Source organism: Cynocephalus volans, chromosome 11 (assembly GCF_027409185.1).
Source record: "Cynocephalus volans isolate mCynVol1 chromosome 11, mCynVol1.pri, whole genome shotgun sequence".
Classification (NCBI taxonomy): domain Eukaryota; kingdom Metazoa; phylum Chordata; class Mammalia; order Dermoptera; family Cynocephalidae; genus Cynocephalus; species Cynocephalus volans.
Window position 1 is genome coordinate 59,496,706 of NC_084470.1, and position 24,386 is coordinate 59,521,091.

Below are 24,386 nucleotides of genomic sequence, written 5' to 3' on the forward strand. Positions count from 1 at the left end.
CAGCTCTGAAAGGCTGGTGGTCTCCAGGAGCTTCTGGGGAATGCATCCCCCTCTGCCTGCCCCAGGTGCTGCCATTCAGCCTGGGCAGCCAGCAATGAACCGCAGATAAGCAGGGCAGCTAGCTTCCTCTCCAAAGCAGGAAGAGCCAACAATGTCTGAAACATACAGGCCTGTGTTGGGGGGCACAATGAGGCTGGGCCTTAGAGTAGACACAGCATTTGGAATCTAGGCAGAAAGCATTGCTGGTCAGGCTGTCATGGAAACCCTCCTGGCTCTGCTACCACAGATACCCCACCCAACCAAGGACAAAAGTTTTTGGTCAGTGAGGACAGACTCTGTGGTCCTGACTCCAATCAGAGAAGTTGAGGATAGTCACACTCTCCTAGGAGAGTAGAAGGGGGAAGGCATCTCAACCCCTTCAGGCTTGGCTCCACACCAGACAAGCCCAGGGTGTCTGCTTGGCCCCCTAGTACCAGAAAGTCTCTCTTCCCTGGCCTAAAATCTGTTGGCTGCAAGGTTCCCCACTGAGCTGCCTATTGTCCTCCTGCCTGGGGCCTTATCTGGACAGTAAACCAGGTCACCCTCAAGTGGAGGAGGTTTCCTACTTCACAGTGGCTCTGTCCCTGCCCTCAGGGGATGCGTCTCACAAACCACAGAAGCCAGTACCTGAGTTTCCCCTCATCTCTCCAGAAGGGCCTGGGTTCTGCCCCCTCTCACAACCCCATCCCACTACTCACATTGATGACCTGCCCCAAGCTACCAGGACACTCTCTGGCAGGCATGTTCCTGGGGCCACTTTCCCAATATGCTCAAGCTGGCCTGCTGGCAGCCACACACACAAAAAAGACCATGGAGGGTGGGCGGGGAGACTGGAAGGTGGAAAGGTATAAAACGTGATAGATGGAACAGTGAACATACAGCTTGAAGAACAAGTCACAGTGCATCGCGCCATTAACACCCCTCCCACCCGCCCACCCCACCCCACCCCACCCCACCCCACATCCTCCAGTTTCTGAAAGGAAGCTGGTGGCCACCAGGGACCTAGAAAGGAACCCAGAGTCCTCAAGGTTGCAGAGTCCACGGGTATAGCACACTGTGCTACTAGCCACACAGATAGCTGGGCTGTTTCTCCAAACATTGCTGTGTGAAGGAATCAGGGCGCCAAGTACGGCAGCAATGGCTGGAGCCGTATTACAGGAGACAGGTTTACACGAAGTATCTGTTGAGCCCGCTGCCGTACCTCATCATCGGAGGACTGCCTATCTACCTTTATGGCCCGGAACTTTAGCAGCTTTGTCGTTCCAGGCCCTAGCCATGCTTTAGGAGTTTGGGGCCCAAGCCGTGTTTTCTTCTTGGGAGGAAGATCCTTTGCCTCTTCAGCCCTTTTTCTCTTCTGCCCTACAGTCTCAGGGCAGGTTTTCTGGCCTTTCCTTGCAGTCCTGGCCTGAACTGACCCCTTTGGCCTGCCTCTGCCCCTGGGCTGGGTCTGAGTCACCTTGGTTTTGGCCTTGGCTTGCACTGCCTTGGCCTTAGCCTTCGCCCTAGCCACCATGGCTTTGGCCTTGGCCCGTGCTGCCTTGGCCTTGGCCCTGGCCCGTGCTGCCTTGGTCTTGGCCTTGACCCGTGCTGCCTTGGCTTTGGCACAGGCCTCGGCAGCCTTGGCCTGTGTTCGAGCCACCTTGGCATGGGTACCGGCAGCTTTGGCCAGTGTTCGAGCTGTCTTGGCCTGGGCTGTTTTGTTGCCCAGGGCAGAGCCCCCTTTCACTTGCAGGCCACTGAGTGACCCAGTGGCTTTGTAGATCTTGCTCTGGGGCCCAGTGCCTCGTTGGGGTCCAGCCCCAGGGCCTTTATGAGTCAGACACTTGGGGCCCTTGCTTGTGGTTTTCCTAGGTGCTTTGAGCCGGGGGTTACCTGAAGCTTTCCGCAGTTTCAGAGGAGGGTCCACAAGTGAGAGCTGCAGTGACTGTGCCTTGTGCTTGGCAGCCAAAGAGTGCATAGGAGTCTTGAGTGGAACCAGGGCCTCAAGGACAACAGAGAGCCGCATGGCAGGGTAGACACCTGGATAGAGGTGGGTGGGGAAGCCCACTGCTGCACCCCGGGCGCGGCTGGCACTTGACTGCTTCAGGGAGCTCAGCAGCAGGTTGGTTGTGGCATGCTTGGCAAGAGCTGGTGTGGACGCTTTGGCCAGCCTGCCAGACAGAGGCATGGGGAGCAGTGTGGCCCGGCCTGCGGGCAGCCGCATGGCAGTTCGGGGAGCATTGGCTGGAGGTGATGTGGCAACTGAGTTGGGGGCACGAGCCTGCAGCTTTGTCTGACTTGGGGGGTTGGCTGTACATGAACTATAGCCATAGACATCACCACTACGCAGGATAGTAGGCTGGAAGCCATCATCTCGCAGTCCCTGCAGGAAGGCCACAAGTTGCGCTTCCGTGGCATTGAGATCCTGACTCATGGGGTTAAAGACAAGCAGCGCCTCTTCCAGGGCCTTCTTCCCTGCAGTGGAGATGCGCGACCAGGAGTGCACAGCTTTCTCTTCCACATGCTGCACCACCACGCTCATTGCATTAGGCACTGCAGATCTGCCTGGGTATCCGCAAACCAGTGCTCAGCACCTCCAAGGCAAGAGGAAAAGAGTCAATAAGAATGGCATTGATCAAATAAATTTTTAAAAAGGCACTGAGATAGGGGGCCGAGCAGGTAAACAGGTCAGTATTAGTGCCCCCACTGACATCACGACACTGAGGGGACTGGCCAGAGTGAGTCACTCCCTGGGGTGAAATCCTGGTTTCCTGACCCTCTACCAAGTAGGGGTGAAGTATGGGTCAAACAGCTTCTTCAGGATACATGCTCATAAACACCTCAGAGCCATCCAACCTGCTACTGGCTCCCCAGGAAGATTTGAGCCTGGACCATTTTAATTCAATTCTATATTTTCCAAGTCCAGAAATCTAGCATTAGACTCAGCCCTAGGAACACAGGCAAATATCTTTGTCCTCCAGAAGCCCAGTCTGGAAGGCAAGACAGAGCCACAATTAAGGTTCTTGGGAGTACATGGTGATACCCAGCTAAGTTTGACAATGAGTCAGGGAAGGATTCCTGGGAAAGGCAACATCTAGCCAGGACATGAATGATGAATGGGAAAGGACCAGATGGAAATGGAGCAAAGAGAGGAACAGACTATGCAATGGCTCCAAAATGAGAAAGAGTAAGGCACACTGGTGTGGAGTCTGGGTTCAGGGCTGGGGGTCTATGCTGGAAAAACAAGTGAGAGCAGAGAAACAAAGAGCCTTTAACGTTGGCCAAAAGGCCCAGACTTAAACCCAATGTCCATGCCCATCTCTGTTCCTCCAGTTGCTGGTATTCAGGTGTGGGGAGTGGGGGGATATATTTTCCTGCCCACCATAAGCTCCACTTTCACAGTCCCCAAGCAGGCCATTCCACAGCCCAATTCCTAGCTCTAGAGTCATGGAAACAAACCCCAGGAAAAGAGCCAGACTCTTCTTCAACAGAAACTAAGAAGCTAATGAGTAGCAGATGCTAATCACATTGCTTTAAGAAATCAGGAAGCCTGGGTGCCAGGCAACCAGACGACCAAGAATCCAAGGTCTGAGGAAAGTGGGAGCCAAGTAAGATGGTGAGTCAAGTGAACATTAGAGGTCTGAGCTGTCCTAATTAGGGCTTGGAGGGCCGCAGACCTTGGTATGGCCCAAATGGAGTTGTCTGGGAAGACCCAAACTGTCCCAGGCTTCTTTGAAGAAACTGCAGCCACCAATCACGACTAGTATCTAACACCCAAACTAACATTTGAGGGCTCCCAGAGGCAGGAGGCAGCTCCCCATCTGTATGGGAGCACTAAAAGTTCAGCTGGGATAAGGCAGGTCCCTGGGGCCATGAGGCCCATCTGTGGAGCTTCTTCCCACAGCCCTAATGTAGTAGACGAAGTCTTCAGAATCCCCAGGAGGAAATACCCTGGGGCTCTTTGTTTGGAAACATTCTTGGATCCTCAGGTGTCTCAGGCACTTCCTCTCCCCAGAGGCCATTCTCCAGGCATAATCCTTGTGCATGACTTTAGTTCTTTTATTTTATTTATTTATTTATTTATTTATTTATTTGATGGGGTGTAGTTCCCAAGGTGAACTGGGAGAAAAGGGAGAGACCTATTTCCCACCCCCCACCACCACGGCAGACATTGGGGTTGACCTGTAGAGTTCTTCTGCCCAGGTCGGTCTAGGCCTTTGGGAGGGGTGTTCTGGGCTTTCAAGAAGTTTCGTTAACAGGATGCAGCCGGGTGCCCGACTTCCCTTCACACGTGCCCCCCAAGGCTAGCAGGGAAAGTTGAGGGAAGATGGGGACTAGAGAGTCGCCATCCAGGCGGATCAGGGGTGGGGGCAGATCGGGGCCCTCGGGCTGGGAGTCCGCGTCCCTAGGGCACGAGCGGCGAAGGGGAGGCTGGGGTCACGGAGGCAGCGAAATGTACGGGCCTGGCAGTGCTAGCCCGACCGGGACCGCGCAGCCCCAGGGTGGAGTCGCTGGGCCCGGGGGGGAGGGGGGGTCTCGGTCGGGCCGGCGGAAGACGCGGATCCGGGAAGAGTCAGCCGCCGGCCCGGCCGCCCTGCCGCCTCGCCGGCCGCCCCTCCGTGGCGCGGCTAGGCCCCCGGCTCCAACCTACCGGCGCCGCCGCGGGGACCCAGGACGCACCTCTGCGCCGCCTCCGCTGCTCCAACATGGCCGCCCGCTGCGCGCCGGAAGTGAGCCGCTCTTCCGCTTCCGGGACCCGGCCCGCCCTATTGACCCTTGACCCCGAGACCCCATTTTCCCCCAAGCTCTGGGGTGGGGCAGATTGGGTACCAGGGAGGGCTGCCTGGAGGTGGTGGCCGCAGGGACCGCTCCAAACCTATTCAGTCCTGTGCGGGAATCTTGAGGAGCTGAGGCACCCTCGAACGCGGCATCTTATATGGTCCTAAGTGGACCTGAACTCACATCCACCTGGGCAGAGATCTGGCGGTGATCTAGGTGTAAATGAAGGCCGTGGCCTGGAAGGGATTGCCCCAAGAGAGGGTATGTGCGCCACGGAGAAAAGCCAAAAGCCAGGGCTGAATCTTGAGGAGTCACTCCCTGGGGAGGGAGAGGAAACAGGGCCTGCAAAAAATTCCGAGAGGAAGGACAAGCAGCAGGAGGAAGCCGAGGTCACAAGGGGTGAAACTTTAAAGATACCAGAAAGATTTTAGTTGAGACAAGGACCCCAGGGACCCCCTAGTTTTAACTATATGGTGTTCCATGGTGACTTTTGCAAGAGCAATTCGAGGGGGCATAGTGGCAGCAGACTGCTGAGGTGGCAGATAACAAGGAGGTGGAGCCTGTGAGGGCAGATGGCTTCAAGAGTTTGACTGGAGGGGAGAAAGGAGAGATAAGAGGAAAATATCTAAAGGCAGGTGCCTTGTAAGTGCTTAATTGCTGGAAAGGAGGAGGAGGGGGCCTGGAAAAGGAACAGTGGTAAATATGAGGGGGTCTGCAGGGCAGTGTAAACACCCTGTGGGGGGAGGCACCAGTGCCTCAAGTGAGGAGCAAGTTGGTGGTGAAGTGGGGTGGATGGAGGCCTTCTAGTCAGGGTCTGTGCAGTCTGTAACCAGCCCTAGCACCACCATTTCTTGTAGGCCCTCTGACTACAACCACCAGCCTGTGAAAAGGGCTGAAGACTCTCCCTGGTGATGGGGAGGATCTACCCACACTCTGGGCAGGCCAGAAGTCAGGCAGGCTGGGGAATTAATGCCCCCTAGCAGCTCTCAACCCATGACTGATGGGGAATTGAGAATAAGTACCTCAGTTCCCTTTGCTGCTCTTGGCGGCAGTGGTAGTATGAGGCTTATGTTCCACACTTGCTATCAGAATCTCCAGCAGGATTTGGTCCCAGTTACCCACACTGGTAACTTGCTTGATGACACCTCCTTTGCTGGCTGCTTTCCTTGTCTCCTTGTTGCTCCTCTACTGGTGCTTCCTGGCTTCACCTTCCACACTAACTATATGCACTTGTATCTTTGTCTCCAAGTCTGCTTTGGGAAAACTAAGACAAACACTGTCCATGAAAAGGGGATAAGGCAGTGAGCAGTCACAGACAATCGCAAAGATCTCTTCCCACAGGTGACCACTGACCTGTACAAGTGGGCCCCAAGCTCAAAAACTCAACTTATACTCTTAATGCTCAGAAGATAGGCTGGCAAGAGTCTGGGTCTGAGGTAGGTTGTCCCCTATGGCACCAATTTGCTCTCCCCTGATTCCAGAGTTGGCTAGAGACAGGCCCAGGACCCTAAAGATGGTCAGTCACGAAGCACCTTGGGCCCCAGAGTAGCCCAGGTCTCTGGCCCTACAGGATGAGGCCAGAGTGACCCACTGGGGAGGTCCCTTAGCCTCTGACTCTTCTAGCTCATCCCCTGCTCAGAGTTACCCCTCCAACAATTCTCCCCACCCAGGCCTGTGGAAGAGCCTGTCAGGACCTGAGGCCGGCACTGTCTGATCCTCCATTCCCCACTAGCCTCAATGTGCACTACCGGACCTATCCTGTGCCCTGCTTTGTGCCCGGGCAAGGGCGACTCAGCCGGCTGCTCCCACCAGAGGCCCAGGCCATTCCCTGAGCGGCCTACAGGGGGCGCCGCCTCGAAGCGTGTCGTTGGGCTCCTCTGAGCTCAGCGGCGAGGAGCGAGCGCCGGCCCCTCAATGTCTGCTAGCCGGCTCCACCGCTGGCGCACCCAAGCTGTGTCCGGCTCAGAACGACCTCTAGCCATGCGTGCACTTGCTGTGCCGATCACTGCTGCCTCATTCCTATCACGCCTAAGGTCGGACCCTCAATCCTCGCACGCCCGGTGTCCACATGTCGGTTTGTATTTTGTGTGTGAGAGTGGTTCGGCGCGTCCTGCTCTGGCCGCGGCATGTGCAGAGTTAAGGCAGGAGGCGGCTTCCCTGAGTCTAGGGGGGCGAAGCGGGGGGGCGGGGGGCGGACCCGGTTCAGCCCCGCCCTGCGCCCGAGCCGTGCTGGAACCCCTGTGGAGCCCGCCTTCAACTCCAGCCAGAGCCAGCGTCAGCGGAGGCGGAACAGCTGACCCCGTGCCCCGGCGGCGGCACCGGAGCCCTGGCCGGTGAGTCCCGCGAGAGCTGCGCTCTGGGCAAGTTTGGGGCGCAGGACATAGAGCCCCAACAGCGCTCGCCTAGACCCCCCCCACCGCCACCCCCCCCCCCAAGCTGGAAGTTTGGATCCAAGAGGCCCTCCTGCCAGCGGTCCAGGAGTGTAGCGCCACGGAAAAGAGGAGGTTGGGGAACTTGGGGATCTACTGTTAAGGTATCCAGAAGTCCAGTTGCCCATTCCTGCTTGAAACGCCCTGGACTCTTGGACTCTAGAGTCCTGTGCTCATGAGATTCCTAAATCAGCCCTCTGCCCCACCCCCCCACCCCCGATCCTCCCCTCTTCTGGACTCCACGGAGTCTGGCCTCTGGGGGCCCCCACATGGGCAAACCCCTGAGGGTGGATCTCAGAGGAAGAGTGTGGAACCTAGGTGTCCAATGCGCCCAAACACCAGGGACCCAGGTCTTCCCTGTGTAATAGCCCCCAAGGGTATTGAAAGGATAACCTGGAATTTGGCCCCTGACACAGGAGGGGGACCCTGATGGCTAGATCTCAGGCTTCCCAGGTCACACTGGAAGACAGTAAGGGGAGGTTACAGTAGGACTCCTCTCATGCAAAATCAGGGTGAGGATTGTTGAGGGGAAAGAAAGGGGGCTAGAAAGGAGAGTCCTGATCTAGTCACCTTACCTCTCACCTAGACCCAGATTTGACAGAGTTGCTCTGAATTGTTAGGGAAGGGGTTGTGAAGGAGAATCCCTTATGCCTCCATAGAAAGTAGGGAAGCTGCCTGGGTATCTGGAATTTGTCCTCCTTCCCACTCCAGGAGGGCCTCCACAGTGATGTGCTAGCCAGAGCGGGTGGGACCTCCCCCACCTTTCCTATCAGTGATTTGGGCCAGCCTTGCCCTCAGCTACAGGCTGTTCATCTGTTTCCTGACAGGCTGGTCAGTGGCCCTGACCCTTTGTTTTCCCTCTCTCCTCCAGGTGAAGGCGAGGTCCCTGGACTTGTCAGATACCCACTTCAGCCCTGGCAGGATCAAGATGAGGCTTTATTATGGCCCCCCAATGAGGCCTGCAGCCTGAGCAGATAGCATGGCCTGCCACTGGTAGTGAACACCATGGCTGCAGGAAGTGGCTGGGCCTTTGCTTGGCAGGTGTTCCCCCCCATGCCCACTTGCCGGGTGTATGGCACAGTGGCATACCAGGATGGGCACCTGCTGGTGTTGGGGGGCTGTGGCCGGGCTGGACTGCCCCTGAACATTGCCGAAACACTGGACATGGCTTCACACACATGGCTGGCACTGGCACCCCTTCCCACTGCCCGAGCTGGTGCAGCTGCTGTAGTTCTGGGCAAGCAGGTGCTAGTGGTAGGTGGTGTGGATGAGGTCCAGAGACCAGTAGCTGCTGTGGAGGCCTTCCTGGCCGATGAGGGCCGCTGGGAGCCTCGGGCCACTCTCCCTCAAGCAGCCATGGGAGTTGCAACTGTGGAAAGAGGTGAGTAGCCTCCCAAGAAAAGTCCCTCAGGTGCCACAACACCCTCCATTCTCTCCTGACTTGGTCCCTTACCCTTAGAGATTGTACAAGAGCTGTGATTACTGCATGGGTGCCCTGGATATGGCCTTGCCTCCTGTATCCTGTCTGACCTAGCTCTGAGTTGGGCATGCAACAGCCTTCTATTAACTGCCTTTTCTGCCTGTGAGGTGTGGGGCAGAGCCCAGGCTGGTCCCCAGGATGATGGGAGGCCCCAGCCACCTCCCTGCCATTTCTAAGAGACGAGGGGGGAGACAGCCTAATGACTCCCAGGGTTATAAATAGTATGGGGTTGGGGGAGAGGAGCAGGGCCTTGGCTCAGAGCCCAGCAAGTGCTTAGTCTCCCTCCCCGCTCACACACACCAGGGAGCCTGATGTGGACAAAGGCCAATCTGACCTAGGATGGTTGCCATGGAAGCCCCCAGCTGACTGGCCCATCACTCCAAGGCCCCCAGACATGTCCCTAGCTGACCCTGAGGGCCTAACAGAAGGCAAGAACCTACTCTAGTGAAAGGACGTGGTGCAAAGATACTGGCAAGGCTCCTGCAAGGCCATGCCCCTCTCCCAGCCACATCTCCACCTCCAAGTGATCTGCAGAGCCCCCTCCCCAGACTGACTCCATGCTGAGCAGATCTTCATATGCCCCTCACCCCTGGCTTGAGCCATGCTGCCATCCTCCTCCCTCCAAGGAAGCCCCCACCTGGTGGCCTCCAGGTCTGACCACTGGTCCAGGCCAGCCCTGCTTGGATGCCAGACTCTGTTGCCATAGCGTCTCCAGGGAGACAGAGGCGATTATAATTAGATCATTTGCCTCCTGCTCTTCACTCAGAGGGGCCCTGGCCAGAATGGGAATCCCAACTCTCCCAGCCCCCCTTCCAGGAAGGCAGTAGGGTTGCTGCTGCTGAGAAAGGGTGCCACAAACATGGGTCTACAGTCACCCCCAAGCAGCTGTTAGGGTGGGGTGCCCTGGCCAGGTGGGGGTGCAGTCTGAACTACTCTTTTCTATGCAGACGGTATGGTGTATGCTCTGGGAGGAATGGGCCCTGACACCGCCCCCCAGGCCCAGGTACGGGTGTATGAGCCCCGCCAGGACTGCTGGCTTTCGCTACCCTCCATGCCCACACCCTGCTATGGGGCCTCCACCTTCCTGCATGGAAACAAGATCTACATCCTGGGTAAGGGCCTGGGGCATGTGGGAAAGGGGCTCAGAGTTCAGAAGTCCCTATCCCCATAGGTTGGCTGTGGTAGGGATCAGGCTTAGGCCAGGATGGCAGGATAAGAGAGGCTTTGTTGGGATGATTCAGGCCTGCTCTGAACCTTTGACCTTTGATGGCCCTGCTGGGTTTGGAAAAGCAAACACCAGTGCCTGAGGGTCTGTGGGGTGGATGATCCAGGTGCAGTTGTGCACACAGCTGGGTGTGGGAGGCTGGGGTAGGCCGATCAACAACCTGGTGAGTGAGGAGGCCATCAAGCCCCCTGGGCTTCCTCCAGGTACCCCAATTCCATTGACAGGGGGCCGCCAGGGCAAGCTCCCAGTGACTGCTTTTGAAGCCTTTGATCTGGAAGCCCGTACCTGGACCCGGCACCCAAGTCTGCCCAGCCGCCGGGCCTTTGCTGGCTGTGCTATGGCCGAAGGCAGCATCTTTAGCCTGGGTGGCCTGCAGCAGCCTGGGCCCCACAATTTCTACTCCCGTCCACACTTTGTCAACACTGTGGAGATGTTTGACCTGGAACATGGTGAGTAATGGCTGTCCTGGGCTATCCTCCCACTTTCCATGGGATGGAGGGGCACAGTGGTTATGTGGCTAGATCTGACCTCCCCTCTCCTGCAGGGTCCTGGACCAAGTTGCCCCGCAGCCTGCGCATGAGGGATAAGAGAGCTGACTTTGCAGTTGGTTCCCTTGGGGGCCACATCGTGGCCATTGGGGGCCTTGGTAAGTCTCTGTGGAGCTAGGGATAAGGGGGGACCCAAGATAGGAAAGAGTAGCCTCCGCATGAGCACCACCACCTTTTGCCCTTCTCCAGGAACGTAGGGATCAGGGCTTTGAGTGTTCCCTTTCCCTATCCATGAAGCAGGTAGAGTTGTCTGCCTAGCCCACCTTGCAGGGTGTCCCCCAGTGCCTGATTGGGGGCTCTGTACCAGCAGGGGCCTAGGAGACAGAAGCAGGACAAAAAATGACCACCAAATGCACAGGCAAGTAGACAAATAGAAACAAAAATGAATGGATGAGTGAATGAATGAATAAATGATGAACAGGGGCAATCAGGAGCAAGGCACTGATAGCTTATTCTGGGGTCATACCTACTGGGCCATTCTCTGAGCTTAGGGAGCAAAAGGGCCTGGAGCCCCTACAGCTTGTGCACCTTACAGCCTTGTCTTCTTCCTGCAGGAAACCAGCCATGCCCTCTGGGTTCTGTAGAGAGCTTCAGTCTTGCACGGCGGCGCTGGGAGGCACTGCCTGCTATGCCCACGGCCCGCTGCTCCTGCTCTAGCCTACAGGCTGGGCCTCGGCTGTTTGTTATTGGGGGTGTGGCTCAGGGCCCCAGTCAAGCTGTGGAGGCACTGTGTCTCTGTGATGGGGTTTGAAGGCCTGGTGGGACTTGTCCACTGGAGCAGCTCAATGCCAGAGGCAGATGTCTGTGGTTCCTTTTGCTGCTGAGGGCACTCACTGTGGCTCTGTGGGATGAGGGAGGCACGGGGTGGGCACTTGAAACACTACCTTGGGGACTTGGGCTAGGGGAGCCTTTAGCACAGGACACACATGTCTCATACCTACTTTACCACCATTCATTCATGGACCATGCCTAACTCCACCCTTGCTCTGGAACCTACTAGGCCCTCTGTGTAAATGGGAAGTGGGGAGGGGGAGAGCTGGCCTTATGCCTCACAGGGTCAGTGCCTATCTGGAGTTGACCAGGCCCACTCCAGTGGCTATTCCTGAAAAGTCCCAACTGCCAGCCTGCCTTGAGGGTCTCTGTAGACCCAGGAGAGTTGAGAAAGGGTGGGAGACACAGAGGGGATAGAGGAGAGAATATGGGAATGACCAGAGGGCCAGAGGAATACTGGCTTTGGGCTCTCTATACTGTTGTTGTATGACTTTGGGCAAGTCATTTCACCTCTCTGTGCCTCAGCATCCTCATCTATAAATGGGGATCTCTGAAACCTTCCTGCCCTACCTACCTCACAGGGCTGTTGTGAGGACCCAGGGAATTTGGATGTGGAAGTAAAAATGCTGCTAAAATCTGGTATGTGGCCCTGGTGTGGACTCCCATGTTGCCCTCACAGCCCCTGCCCTCCTTTAGAGGTCTAAACTCTCTCAGGGATGAGGGTCCAGAGGGAGCCTCTTGTATCTGGCCTTTGCCCCATTTGTTCTGGTGTCTCAGCTCCATCTAAGCTTCAGCTTCTCCTTTGGTGACATGGGATGACAGTCCTCTCCTGTTGTCCTAGGTGTTAGGGGCACTGATAGGATGACCAGAGAAGCACTCAGAAAACAACAACAAAACACCACAGGGTTAGGATGGCCTCCAGGTCCAAGTCACACAGTGTCTCCTCAAAGCCTCTGCTCATCCCCAAAGGGAGGGGTGGTTCAGTGGGGGCTGTGACCAGAGCAAACTCCTGTCCTTGTTGTGGGGCAGCCATTTCTTGGGGAGGGCTGCATGGCTACCCACCAAACTCCTTGAGGGCAGCAGGATCCTGGAGGAGGCTGCCAGTCCTTGCCTCTTCCTCCAGCCTTTGCTGCCGATTAGTAGGGGCCTCTGGCTCTGCTTTCCCTGCATCTACACTAAGTACAAGGAGCTCACAAGTAGGTTTGCTGCAAGAACAAAGTATTTGGGGTCCTGGAACCCACCTGCTGTGGCCGTGGCACCCTCCTGTACTCTTAGCCTCCTGTAAGACTTACCCTTTCTCACTCAATGGCAGAGCTCCCAGGGCAGACCTCCCCTGCCCAGCATACAGACACCATGGGCACCAGAGCCAAGTACAGGGACTGACAGTGCACTGCTGCTGTATGGCCTCTGAGACCTTTTGAGCTACAAGTACAGACAGGCTGCTGTGTCAGCTGTCCTTGTTTAATGTTTTGGACCAATTTAGACACTCAGAGACTCCAGCATGAAGGTAGTGCTGCAGCAGCTTGGGTCTCGGAATCCCAGGGAGATGAGGCAGCATGTCGGTGACCAGTGCCTGGGGCCCTATCTTGTTGCTGCCACAATGGCCACCCCGGGATGGCTGGCAGAAATTCTGCTGGTAGGTGGTGCTGGCACGGGGAGGCTGGATCTGCACAAAGTGGACGAGGCGCTGTGGAAGGCCACCAAGTCCTGGCCCTGACCGGAAATCAGCTTGGTAGGATGATTCCAGGGGCCCCTGCTGGTGCAACTCGAGCTCACGGGGCGCCCAGCGCAGGAAGGTGTGCTGCCGCCACAGGCGCTCCAGGTCTTTCCGCCTTCCGATTCCCTGCAGCAGGCAGTAGGGGCCCTCCTCAACGGTATGGGCCCTTGGCCCACAGTCCTGGCACCAGGCACCTCTTTGGGCCCCTCCTAAACCCGTGTCTGCTTTGTGCTGCCTGGCCTGTGCTTGACCTCTCTGGCCTGTACCCTGGCCTCCTTGGCCTGCCTCCCCAGTGATACCTTCCATTCCAGGGTGAAGCCCCAGAAATTCAGTGGCCCACAGGATGTTTGCACATTGTCAGGCAAACTTGTGGAGGAAACCAACACAGAGGTGCCTCTGTTTGAGGAATGGGCTGTTTCCTGGAGGAGAAAGATTGTGGGGGAAGATAGGCACTCCTGCCTGCAGAAGGAGCCCTCACTCCCCTCAATGTCTTATCCCCTCCACCTGCTGTGTCCTCAACTTCAACCTAGGCTGGGAGACTGCCCTCTCTTCCTTTCCCCAGCACTCACTTTGTCAAAGGAAGAGCGGTTGTCATGCTTGGAGAAGAAGTGTTGCCGCGCTGGCTCCTTGAAAGACAGAAAGGTGAATGGACAAAATGATGCTTACCTTCCCACAGAAGATATTACCTCAGGGCCCATAATGGAGGGAAACTGCCAGGAGCTGCTACCGCTAAACTACTAAACTGCCAATACCCTGAAAGGGCAGAGCCAAATTAAAGCCTCACTGAGGATGAGGTATCCCAGGACTTGCCATGAAGCAGAAACCTCTGGAGCCTCTGACTGAGGAGGGAGCTGAGGCACCTGCCAAGACATCCTGGCATCAGGGGGGCTTTGACTGAATTTCACATTCGGTCCTTTAACTCTAGATTGTCCAGGATTAGGTTTTAGTCCTTTCCTCCTCTAAGTTCACACTTACTCCCTCATCAGCATACCCAGTATCTTGGCCCTAAATGCCATCTGGAAACTGAAATTTCTGTCTCAAGCTCTAGCTCTCTCCAGAGCTCCAGACACAATAGCCAACTGCCTACTCCACATCTCCATGTAAATACCTAATGGGGCATCACCAAACACTTAGCTGAGCTTTGGATCATCCCCAACACTCTGTCTACAGCCTCCCCCAGCTCAGGCCATGGCAGCGAGATCCTGCCAAATACCTCGAGACCCCTTTATTCTCTTCTCTCATACTCCACATCCAATGCGCTAGGAAATCCTGTTGATATTCCCATCAAAATGTAGCCAGGATCAGACCACACCTCAGCATGTCCACTACTTTCCCTGGTCCAAGCCACTTTCCTCTCTTGCCTGAATTACTGTGAGAATTTCTGCCTGATGTCCTGCTTTCAACTTGCCCCTTCAGTCTACTGTTCTCTCAGCAGCCAGAATAATTCTTTTAGTGCATAAATCAGATCACATCTCATTTTCTGAAAATCCACAATAATTCCTCATTTTGTAACAACCAAAGTCATAATAGTCATTCATGAGACCCACACAATATTGGTCCTTCTGTTACCTTCAGCCATGCTGGCCACCTCATTGCTCCTCAAACACCTCAGGTCTTTGTACCACCTGTTCCTTCTGCTGGCCATATAAATCCCTCTTATCTCCCTCACGAGAGGTCTTCCTTGAGCATTAGCTAGTATTCCTATCACCCCAACTTTACATTTTTCACCTCCATACTATATAATTATACATTATGATGTTGCTTATCATCTTATGTCCCCCATCAGAACATAAGCTTCTTTTTTTTTTTTTTTTTTTTTTAAAAGATGACCGTTAAGGGGATCTTAACCCTTGACTTGGTGTGGTCAGCACCACGCTCACCCAGTGAGCGAACCAGCCATCCGTATATGGGATCCGAACCCGGGGCCTTGGTGTTATCAGCACCGCACTCTCCCGAGTGAGCCACGGGCCGGCCCAGAACATAAGCTTCTTAGGGGCAAAGGTTGATCTGTCTTGCTCACATCTGTAACTGAGTTGTGCCTGGCACTGTGCTCAATAACTGTTTGCTGTTAAATCAATGAACAGGGACAGAAAGCCCTGGCCCCAGGGCATTTGCTTTGGCTCAGTTGGGGCCCGACGGCCTTGCCCAATACCCAGGCAGAGAAAGACGACCTCTCAGGCCTCCAAACCTTGGCAGGATTCTCTCCCAAGACCATCTCCTTGCCTTTGTGCCATGTTTCTGCTCCTAGAACCATACCCTCCACAGCCACTCAGCTTCTCCTGCTGCAGACCTGAAGTGACCTGATCTGTTGAGTTCAGGCTTGGCTGGATTGGGGGTATGAGCAATGGCTGACAGCAAGTTCCTAGATAAAATGCAGGGGCTGGTTCCATCCCAGATCTCTGAACCAGAATCTTCAGGGTAGAGCTCATTGTGTCTTTCTTTTTTTTTTTTTTTTTTTTTTTTTTGGTGGCTGGCTGGTACGGGGATCTGATCCCGTGAACTTGGGGTTATAACGCTGAGCTCTAACCGACTGAACTAACTGGCCAGCCCCAGAGCCCACTGTGTTTTTAATAAGATCCTCTTTTGGGACTTCTTGCCTTAGACAGCCGGTGGTAGCTTCCAAACAGAATGAAAGTTCCACAAAGGTAGGAAGCCAGTCGGCCTTAACTTTCCTCATAAAGCAAGCTGACAGGATGGGGATTAAAAACCCAGGGCCCTTTTAGGGAGAAAAAAAAAAAAAAAAAAGAGAAAATCTTTAGAATCTAGAGCTAGGCAAAGGGCTCTTAGATTTGACACCAAAAGCAAGGTCCATAAAAGAAAAAGTTAATAAATAGGACTTCATCAAAAATTTTTTTTTTTTTTTTTTTTTTTTTTTTTTGTCTTTTTCGTGACCGGCACTCAGCCAGTGAGTGAACCGGCCATTCCTATATGGGATCCGAACCCGCGGCGGGAGCGTCGCCGCGCTCCCAGCGCTGCACTCTCCCGAGTGCGCCACGGGCTCGGCCCATCAAAAATTTTTTTAAAGTTTTGCTCTGTGAAATTCTATGTGAAGAGGATGAAAAACAAGCTATAGACTGGGAGAAAATATTTACAAACCAAATATCCAACAAAGGACTAGTATCTAGAATAAATAAAGAACTGTCACAACAGTAAAACAGCAATCTAATTAGAAAATGGGCAAACAACATGAAGACACTTTACTAAAGAGGATTTATAGTTGGCAAATAACACATGAAAAGATGTTCAGCATCAAACATTAGGGAAATGCAAATTAAAACCACAATGAGATATATCACTGCATATCTATCAGAAATGCTAAAATTAAAAATAGAGACAACACCAAATATTGGAGACAGTGCAGAGAAACTGGATCATTCATTGCTGAGAATGTAAAACAATACAGCCGCTCTGGAAAACAGTTTGGTAGGTTTTTTTAAAGACTAAACATGCAACTACCATATGACCCAGCAATTGTTCTTCTGGGCATTTATCCCAGAGCAACAAAAACTTACGTTCTTCCAAAAATCTGTACACAAATGTTCATAGTAGCTTTATTTGTAAGAGCCCGAAATTGGAATCAGCCCAGATATCCTTTCATAAGTGAATGGTTAAACAAACTGATACATATGTACCATGGAATACTACTTAGTGATGAAAACAAATGAACTACTGATACATGCAACAAATTGGATGAATCTCTAGAAAATTATGCTGAGCAAGAAAGGCCAGTCTACAAAGGCTGCATACTGGATTGTTCCATTTATATAACATTTTAAAATACAAAATCTTAGAAATGGAGGATAGATTGGTGGTTAGGCGCAGGGGAGGGATAGAGAAGTGGGAGGCAGGTGGGTGAGGTTATCAAAGGACAGCACCAGGGTTCCTTGTGATGTTGGTCAGTATTTTGACTGTGGTGATGGATACACAAACCTACACAGGTGATAAAATTTTATAGATCTTAACACATACACATACACACACAAATGAGTACAAGTGAAACTGGGAAAATCTGAATGAAATTGGTGAATTGCATTCATGTCAATGTCCTGGTTGTGATATTATACTATTGTTTTGCAAAATGTTACCACTGGGGGAAACCAGGCAAAGTGTATAAGGGATTTCTATTATTTCTTACAATTGCTTATGAATCTGTAATCATCTTAATGAAAGTTTCAATTTTTAAAAATCTGGGAGTCTGGGACAAGTTCCGATTGACCCCCAAATATCTCCCGTCTCTACCGTCAGCTACAGAATTGTATATAGCCCTAGAATATGGATGCCTATGTTTGTTGTTGGAGGCAGTTCTGACTCTGGAAACTATTTCTGCAGTGGCAAGGTAATCTATTGACTCCCACTGATACAAGTTTTGCTCTTTAACAACTGTGGGAACCTGGTGAGAAGTGCAGTCATTTCCTCTCTTGCCTGGCAGTTCTGGGTATATTCTTGCCTCTGAGAAGAATTATCACTTGCATCTTTGTTTCTAAATCATTCAGGGCTCCTTTACCATCAACGTGGTGAAACCCTTGGTCTCTGAGCAAGTGGGACTAGGGTTGGGATTCCATGTTAAGAAGCATTAGAGAAGAGGTAGGTTTTCTGGGAGGGTGTGGCGTTTACATGTGGGAGGGCTAAGGGCCCCTGTGGAGGCTGGGCAGTCTGCAGTCAGTGTGGTGCTGAGAGAGGAGCCTCTATGGCAGACTGAGGCATAGGGCAGCAGCAGGGACAACTGTAATCATGGTACCGCAGATGAAGAACCCGCCCTCAACCATAAGTCTCTGGCACTCTTGTCTGACCTTAGGAACAAATGAGAACAGGATTACATTTTCCGAGAGTCAGGCAGTTGAAGGCTAGAAATAGATTAATCTGGTTTAGAAGAAAGAATGAAAAAAAGAAAAGAATTTTCTTGCATCTGAATGTTATGCACAAAATTTTTACCTGCCTCCAAACCAAAGAAAAGTGGATCCCACATCTTAGAAAGGCTTTAAACAACCATAGCTTAAATCAGCCACCTGAAACCTGGTACCTCTCAGCCAATGAGAAAATAATATGTGCACCTTCCCTCAGCAGTCCCATTAATTAAAACAGCTTTACACCTAGAAAGAGCCATTAGACCTGACATTTATACAACCTGAGCCCAAGACACACATCATGCTATTTGGGGCTGATGATTATGCTAGTAAATTCTTAATGTAGCAAGTCTTCACTTTGAGCAGCAGCCAAAACATGTCCCTTACATGTCTTTTCCTGGGGGATTGGTTTAACAGATTGAGATTTCTGGTCTCTGGGATGAGAGCTGTCACTGAGGGCTACTACAAATATCCAGCAGGAAGTCTCTAGGTTGCTTCTATTCCTGTGCTACCCAGACCCTATCACTCTCAAAAGAGAAGTGGCCCCAGATGGGCAGTCTGGAGCTGCATTTGGGCCTGGCTTGATAGGCAGTTCTAGGCATTCCTTCCAACTGCAAATGCTAAAGAAGTTCAGTTTCCACAACATAGAAACCTCCAGGATTCTGTTATCAGCCTGGGAAAGCAATTCCTGGAGAATCCAGATGGCAGATCAAGTAGGACCTGGCAAGAGGCTGAGAAGCAAGAAGCTGCAGTGGGAGAAGCATGTTCCAGGCATCCCTTCAGGTTCCTCTGGGCCCCTCCCAACTCTACTCTTGTTCAGGAGGCTGCCCTGAGTGCATTCATCACCAGGCTCCCATCACTTTAGCCACTGGGGAGCCCTGGGAGGAGACGGAGGAAAAGAGGGAGGAGGTGTTTCTTCCCTTGGCTCCTTCCCAAGCCAGATCCCACCAGGCTATCTCTCCACCCAGGATTACTGCTCCTCTCAGGGTGGCCCTCTCCACAGCTCTCTGTCTTCTTCTGGGTTGTAGGAGCCATGCCTGCTCCTATGGGCTCAGCAGTACTGACTACTTGGTTGTTACCAATCTATGAGACTGATTTTTCCTGAGGCCTCCACACCCACTCCTTTGTAAATGCACCCTCCTGAGTTCTCCTGTTTTGAGTATGCTTTGTACTGTTGGAACCCTGACTGATGATGCACAGTGCCCGCTCCTTGTCTCCAGGCCTGTAAGTGGTGGAAGGCCTGGAACCCTGCATCCCTTTCCTGTTCTCTGAAAGCCCATTCCAGCCACTCTAGGCTACCTCTACCAACACTTTCCAGTCCTCCCTGGCCAGATGTCCAGATCAGTACCCAACTACCTCCTGCAATAATTCCCTGACCAGAGGAGGCCTCCTACTCACTCCCAAGGCTGTGGACTGTGGACCATGGGCTTTTGTGGCATCAAGGATTCTGAACTTGAGGGTAGTTGTCAGTAAAACTCAAGGGTTATTTCCTGGGTTCTGGAGGCTTATCATGACTACCCACCCCACCTGGCCCTGACTGTTCCTCCATCTGGAAGGGGCAGTGAGCTAGACTGTCCTGTCCAGTTTGGCAACCACTTTTTTCCACTCTGTCTTTAGGAGGAAGATCTGAAATTTCAGGGGAGAGGGGAAAAGCCTCATGCCTTTCCCTGGGATAGGTTGGCCTCAGGTATCAGTACAGCTGTGAAGGGACTGGGAATGATGCTTTTGGGGCCTGTGAAAGGCAGAAACTGGACCAGTCACTCCCGCTGCCCCTAGGGCTTCCTTGTACCTGACATCGCTGCAGGAACACTGCCGGAGGCTGGGGCTTGGCTGCAAGGCGGTATTCTCCAGCACTTTCACTCTTGAATTGGCTTCTGTAGTGCCCATAGAAGCCATTGTTGTGCTATAACAAGACAGGCATGAGGGTAAAGCCCACTCAAACCCCCATCTTGGGTCCCAGACTTCAGGGCCCCTGCTGAAGTTTCCAAGGAAGCCAGGCCAGAAGGCTCTCATGGGAGTTCCTGAGGGAATAGAGAAAATTCAACAGGAGGGACACTCCTGGAGAGGGGCCATCAGAAAGGCATCTCCATTCATCATTGGGACAGTTGGCTTCAGCTGTGCTGACCCTCCTGGGAGGGCTATGCATGTATGGCAAAGTGGTACCATTCATTCAGAGCAGAGTTCTGTGGACAGGGCCACTGTCCAGAGGGATGATCTTTCCCTAAGGAGCTTGAAAGGAAATCCCCATTTTTGTCCTCCCCACAATGTTAATAGTAGATCAAGGGTCCCTGAAGAGCAAGGGTCCAGTGGATTCTTCTTCTGCATCTATTGACAAAGTCGTGAACACCCTTTTTTTTTTTTTTTTTAAAGATGAATGGTGAGGGGATCTTAACCCTTGACTTGGTGGTGTCAGCACCACACTCACCCGAGCAAGCCACGGGCCGGCCCGTGAACACCCTTTTGCCACACACTCTATTCTGGGGCAAGAGAGGCACCCTCTGAAACTGGAGCACCCAAGCAAGGGATAAACTTTCCAAAAGGAGTATTTATTTCACTAACAGAGGACATCTTCTCAAGAGAATTTCAGAGATAGGCACTGGCAGAAGACATAAATAAGCCCAGGGCTGGCCAGTTAGCTCAGTCGGTTAGAGCACAGCCTTATAAACACCAATGTCATGGGTTCATATATCCCAACTGGCCAGCCACCCCCCCTCAAAAAAAAAAAAAAAAAAAAAAAAAAGGAAATGTGCCCAAGAAAGGCTGATGTTGTTAGGCATACAACCTGTGGACGATTGCAACCTGTGGATGATCATGTCTGGAAACTCCTAGAGCCCAACCTCTTTGTTCTGAGTTCTTCCTTGAGAGAACGATGTGGCTGGTCCTTCACAATCATAACCATGAACAGAGGAACTTGTCCCAAGCTTAGCCTCTGGCGATCACAGTGGGCTCCTCGATAGGACTGGGAAGCCACATATCTTTTCATCCCACTGAAGACGTAGGTTACCTTGTCTGTCCATCCCTCCACCATCTGTCAAAGAACCCCTTGCTCTCTATTCAGGTTAGTTCAACAGTATTTTTTTTTTTCCCTCTCCCCAGCGGCTGGTACAGGGATTCGAACCCTTGGCTTCTGGTGTTATCAACACCATGCTCTAACCAACTGAGCCAACTGGCCAGCCTTATTCAATGGTATTTACTGGAGCTTTACTGTGTTCCAGGCATGTGGCTGGGCATGGGAAATACAGATGAACAAAAACACAACTTTTGCCCTCAAGATGTTCCCAGACTAGAGAGCAATCAAAATCCAACAGTTTGGGGGTGGGAGGGTGGGGGTTCAAACAATGATTTGTAATAAATGGGGTGGCTAGACAATTAGGAGGTTCAGCCAACTAGCAGGAGACCAGAAGGCATGGATAGGGGTATGGTATCAGGAAGACTAAGCAGCCTCTAGGGGTGACCTAAGGATGGCAGAGGGGAAGCAGGCAGCTCCAGGTCCTCCATCAGGCTAGATGCTAGATGAAACCCTTCTCATTTCACTCTCATGACTCACTCAGATTTCAGGTATAATCCCAAGGCCAGGGGCCAGGGTCCAGGATTAACTGTAAAGTATACTCTTACCCAGGAGCCTGCTAAAGCACTTTGCATCTTCCCAGGAAGGGAGTGGAAAAGGCAAACTTTTCTCTTGTCTTTTTGAGGCTATGTCTGAGGAAAGAGAATCTCCGGAGGTCAACTTCCTGTTGCTTAGTGACAGGGGAGGTTGTGACTGCACAATGCTGCTATTTGTTAAAGCATCACCTGGCCTGTTGTCCCTTTCGGCTTGCTGCTCTGTTTCTTCTCTATGAAAGAAAACTGCCGCTTGGCATTACCAGCCTGGGAGAGCCCTTAAATATAGAAACATATAGGGCTCTATGGTGGAGTCTGATGAACTCACAGCCAATGAAATATTGAATATTTTAGAGGCAAATCCTGCATCTTAAAAACTATGCAGCCATACTGCCAGGGATATACATTTAGAAAGCATTCTATGGAGTCAGAAGAAATGTTAAAGGGGTTGATGGCTCTTAGGACAAAATTGCTGCTTCCGAATAAGGTTCTGCCAACTTATCTCCTAGGTGTTTGTAGTGACTGAGATGCTAATTGTGACAGGTGAATGTTACAAGAGCCCGAGTGAAGGAGGAGAGCATTACAAAGGAGCTTAAGAAGGAACATGCAAAGATTTGACATGATAGTTTCATTTTGAGCTTACTCTAGGGCAAATTATCGACTTTATTATTTGTAACACAGGAACATGAACAGTTCCCCTTTACTAACCAAAAGAAGCTGGCAATCAGCCTCTAAGTATATGCCAATAAAAGTTCAGAAGGAAACAATCAGCCCCTGCTGGTGTCATTGGCACGAGCCCTAATATTTAGAAAGTCTACCCCTGTGTAGTTGCCCTGGAGAGCCCCTCTTACATGGATTCAGAGGTATAGAAACGTTCATTGTAGCATCTACACAGAGGGGAAACTGTAAGCAGCCCTAGCGTTTACCAACAGGACAATGAGGAAATCAGACTATAGTTACACAACGAAATACTGGAGTTACTACCAATGGTCTATAGATATTTGAATCCACTGAGATAAATCTTAAAGTTGTAGAAAGATGTTCAAAGTACACCATTTATAAAATGATACAAACATGCAAAACAATGCTACATACTGCTTATGGATACAAACATGATCTAAACGTATAAGTGTGCATGCGAATGATAAGCAACAAATTCAGGATAGAAGTCACCTGGAGAGGGGAGCAAGGGGAATGGCATCAGGGAGGGCAGAATAGAGTTTCAACTCAATCTGTAATGTTTTTATTTTTTAAAGCTTTATTTAGGTATCATTAATACACAGTAAACTGCACATATTGAAAGTATACAATTTGATATATTTTCATATATATATATACATATACCTATGAAATCACCACAATCAAGGTGGTAACCATATCCATCATACCCAAGTTTCCTGTCACCCATTTGTAATCTTTTTTTTTTATTGAATCATGATTATATGTATTTTTGGGATTCAATGTTGACTTATGTTGATCAAATCAATATCACTAGTATATATATTGTTACAAATTGTACTTATTCTTTATGCCCCTTGTCCAATCTCTCCCTACCGCCTCTCCCTCCCCCCTTCTACCACTGATAACCCTAGATTTCTTCTCTCCCTCTGAAAAAGTAATGGTTACACTGTTGGTTTGTTGTTAGATGATCTGTCCAATGCTGAGAGGTGTGTTCAGGTCCCCCAATATTATCATAGAGCAGATGCATCTTCTGTCACTCTGGAATGGGCTTTGTGGAGAGAGACATCCTCTTCTTTTCTTTGGTCTCTGCTGGTGACTCTCCTTGTGTCAATGCACTCAAGTGGCTCATGGACCATCTGTGTGGTGGTTGTGATGTCCAGCCACTATTGTGGCAGCCATGGTTACTGTGGTGGCTGTGGTGAGCCACCCACATGGAGGTGATGTTTTTGTCATGCTCCTTGGTGCTGGTGGCGTGCCTGGTTGTGTGTGGGGGGGTCCAGTCCCCAGCTGTATGCCTTAGGTCCCCTGGCAGGCCCCGAGGCACTGGTGATATGCCTGGGCCGGAACTAATTTTTTGTCCTTTGCTTACTTCTAAAATGGGGGAACTTCCTGTGGGAATCAGTACTTGAGCTGTGTGGTTGAGTTAAATTTCTGCATTGCTGCTGTTTCCCTAGGGAAGGCTTTTTGCGCAGCTCAGGGCTTAATGGATTGACCTCATAGGTACTTCTGGCTCTCCAGAGATCCAGTGCACCTGGGTTGTGTAGAAACTCTGATCTGGGCCTGAGTCTTTTCATCAAACTGCACCCCATGCAATTCTGTATTCCTGACCAGTCTCCTCTGAGTAGTCCTGTGCTGACTGGGGGGCAGATCACCTGACCTTGCTGTGTCCCAGTGTTCCCCTGGTGGGCCCATCTCCCCCACCACCTGTGCTCCAAACACTTCCCATGGGATGGGCCCTGCTCCATCCCTTGTGATGACTCACCAGCCTCTGAATGTCTCCTTTTTTCAGTTGTTCTGGCTCCTTGCTCCTGCGTGGGTCTACGGTAACTCCATTAGTGGTCTTGCTGTCCTGGGGGCCACCAAGGCCCTCTTCTCCCCTCCAAGCCTCCAAGCAAAGGGCACAGCTGTAGCTTCTGCTGGTTCCTGCTACATGAGCTCAGCAGCTCCAGTCTTTTTTTTTTTTTTAAAGATGACTGGTAAGGGGATCTTAACTCTTTTCTTGGTGTTGTCAGCACCACGCTCACCACCATGAGTTAACTGGCTGTTTTAGTCCATTTTGTTTTGCTTACAATTCTGGCACAGCTGCATCTGGCACGGGCCTCAGGCTGCTTCTACTCATGGCAGAGGGATGGGAGAGAGGGAGAGAGGGAAAGGGAGACGGGGGGGGGGGGAGGGGGAGAGGGGAGAGGGGAGAAAAGGTGCCAGGGTCTTTTTAAGCAACAAGCTCTAGTGAGAACTAATAGAACGAGAGCTCACTCATTAATCCCTCCTCCCCCAGGGAGAGCATTAATCCA

General features: G+C 51.9%; 3 protein-coding genes across 6 annotated transcripts; 1 reads left to right on the forward strand and 2 right to left on the reverse strand.

Annotated features, from left to right (window-relative positions):
* Nucleotides 1-1,009: 1,009 nt before the first annotated feature.
* CCDC71 (coiled-coil domain containing 71) lies at nucleotides 1,010-4,739 on the reverse strand. The gene is made up of 2 exons (XM_063114977.1): nucleotides 4,670-4,739; nucleotides 1,010-2,612 (listed from the first exon to the last, which is right to left on the reverse strand). Exon 2 carries the CDS (start codon nucleotides 2,558-2,560, stop codon nucleotides 1,154-1,156), a length of 1,407 nt encoding a protein of 468 aa, XP_062971047.1. The 5' UTR covers nucleotides 2,561-2,612; nucleotides 4,670-4,739; the 3' UTR covers nucleotides 1,010-1,153.
* A 2,298-nt stretch (nucleotides 4,740-7,037) lies between these two features.
* Nucleotides 7,038-11,889, forward strand: KLHDC8B (kelch domain containing 8B). 4 transcript variants are annotated; one of them, XM_063114486.1, is made up of 7 exons: nucleotides 7,038-7,130; nucleotides 8,098-8,607; nucleotides 9,654-9,818; nucleotides 10,156-10,380; nucleotides 10,476-10,577; nucleotides 10,790-10,837; nucleotides 11,034-11,068. In XM_063114486.1, the coding sequence occupies exons 2-6, from the start codon at nucleotides 8,232-8,234 to the stop codon at nucleotides 10,795-10,797; spliced, it is 876 nt and encodes a 291-aa protein (XP_062970556.1). In that variant the 5' UTR covers nucleotides 7,038-7,130; nucleotides 8,098-8,231; the 3' UTR covers nucleotides 10,798-10,837; nucleotides 11,034-11,068. The 4 variants fall into 4 exon arrangements, with proteins under 4 accessions (XP_062970556.1, XP_062970555.1, XP_062970553.1 ...); XM_063114485.1 differs by lacking the exon at nucleotides 11,034-11,068 and having other exon boundaries at nucleotides 10,787-10,841; XM_063114483.1 differs by lacking the exon at nucleotides 10,790-10,837 and having other exon boundaries at nucleotides 7,039-7,130; nucleotides 11,034-11,889.
* Nucleotides 11,890-12,697: 808 nt separating this feature from the next.
* C11H3orf84 (chromosome 11 C3orf84 homolog) lies at nucleotides 12,698-21,453 on the reverse strand. Its single transcript, XM_063113613.1, has 4 exons — nucleotides 21,427-21,453; nucleotides 19,601-19,714; nucleotides 13,537-13,593; nucleotides 12,698-13,114 (listed from the first exon to the last, which is right to left on the reverse strand). Exons 1-4 carry the CDS (start codon nucleotides 21,451-21,453, stop codon nucleotides 12,698-12,700), a joined length of 615 nt encoding a protein of 204 aa, XP_062969683.1.
* Nucleotides 21,454-24,386: the final 2,933 nt, after the last annotated feature.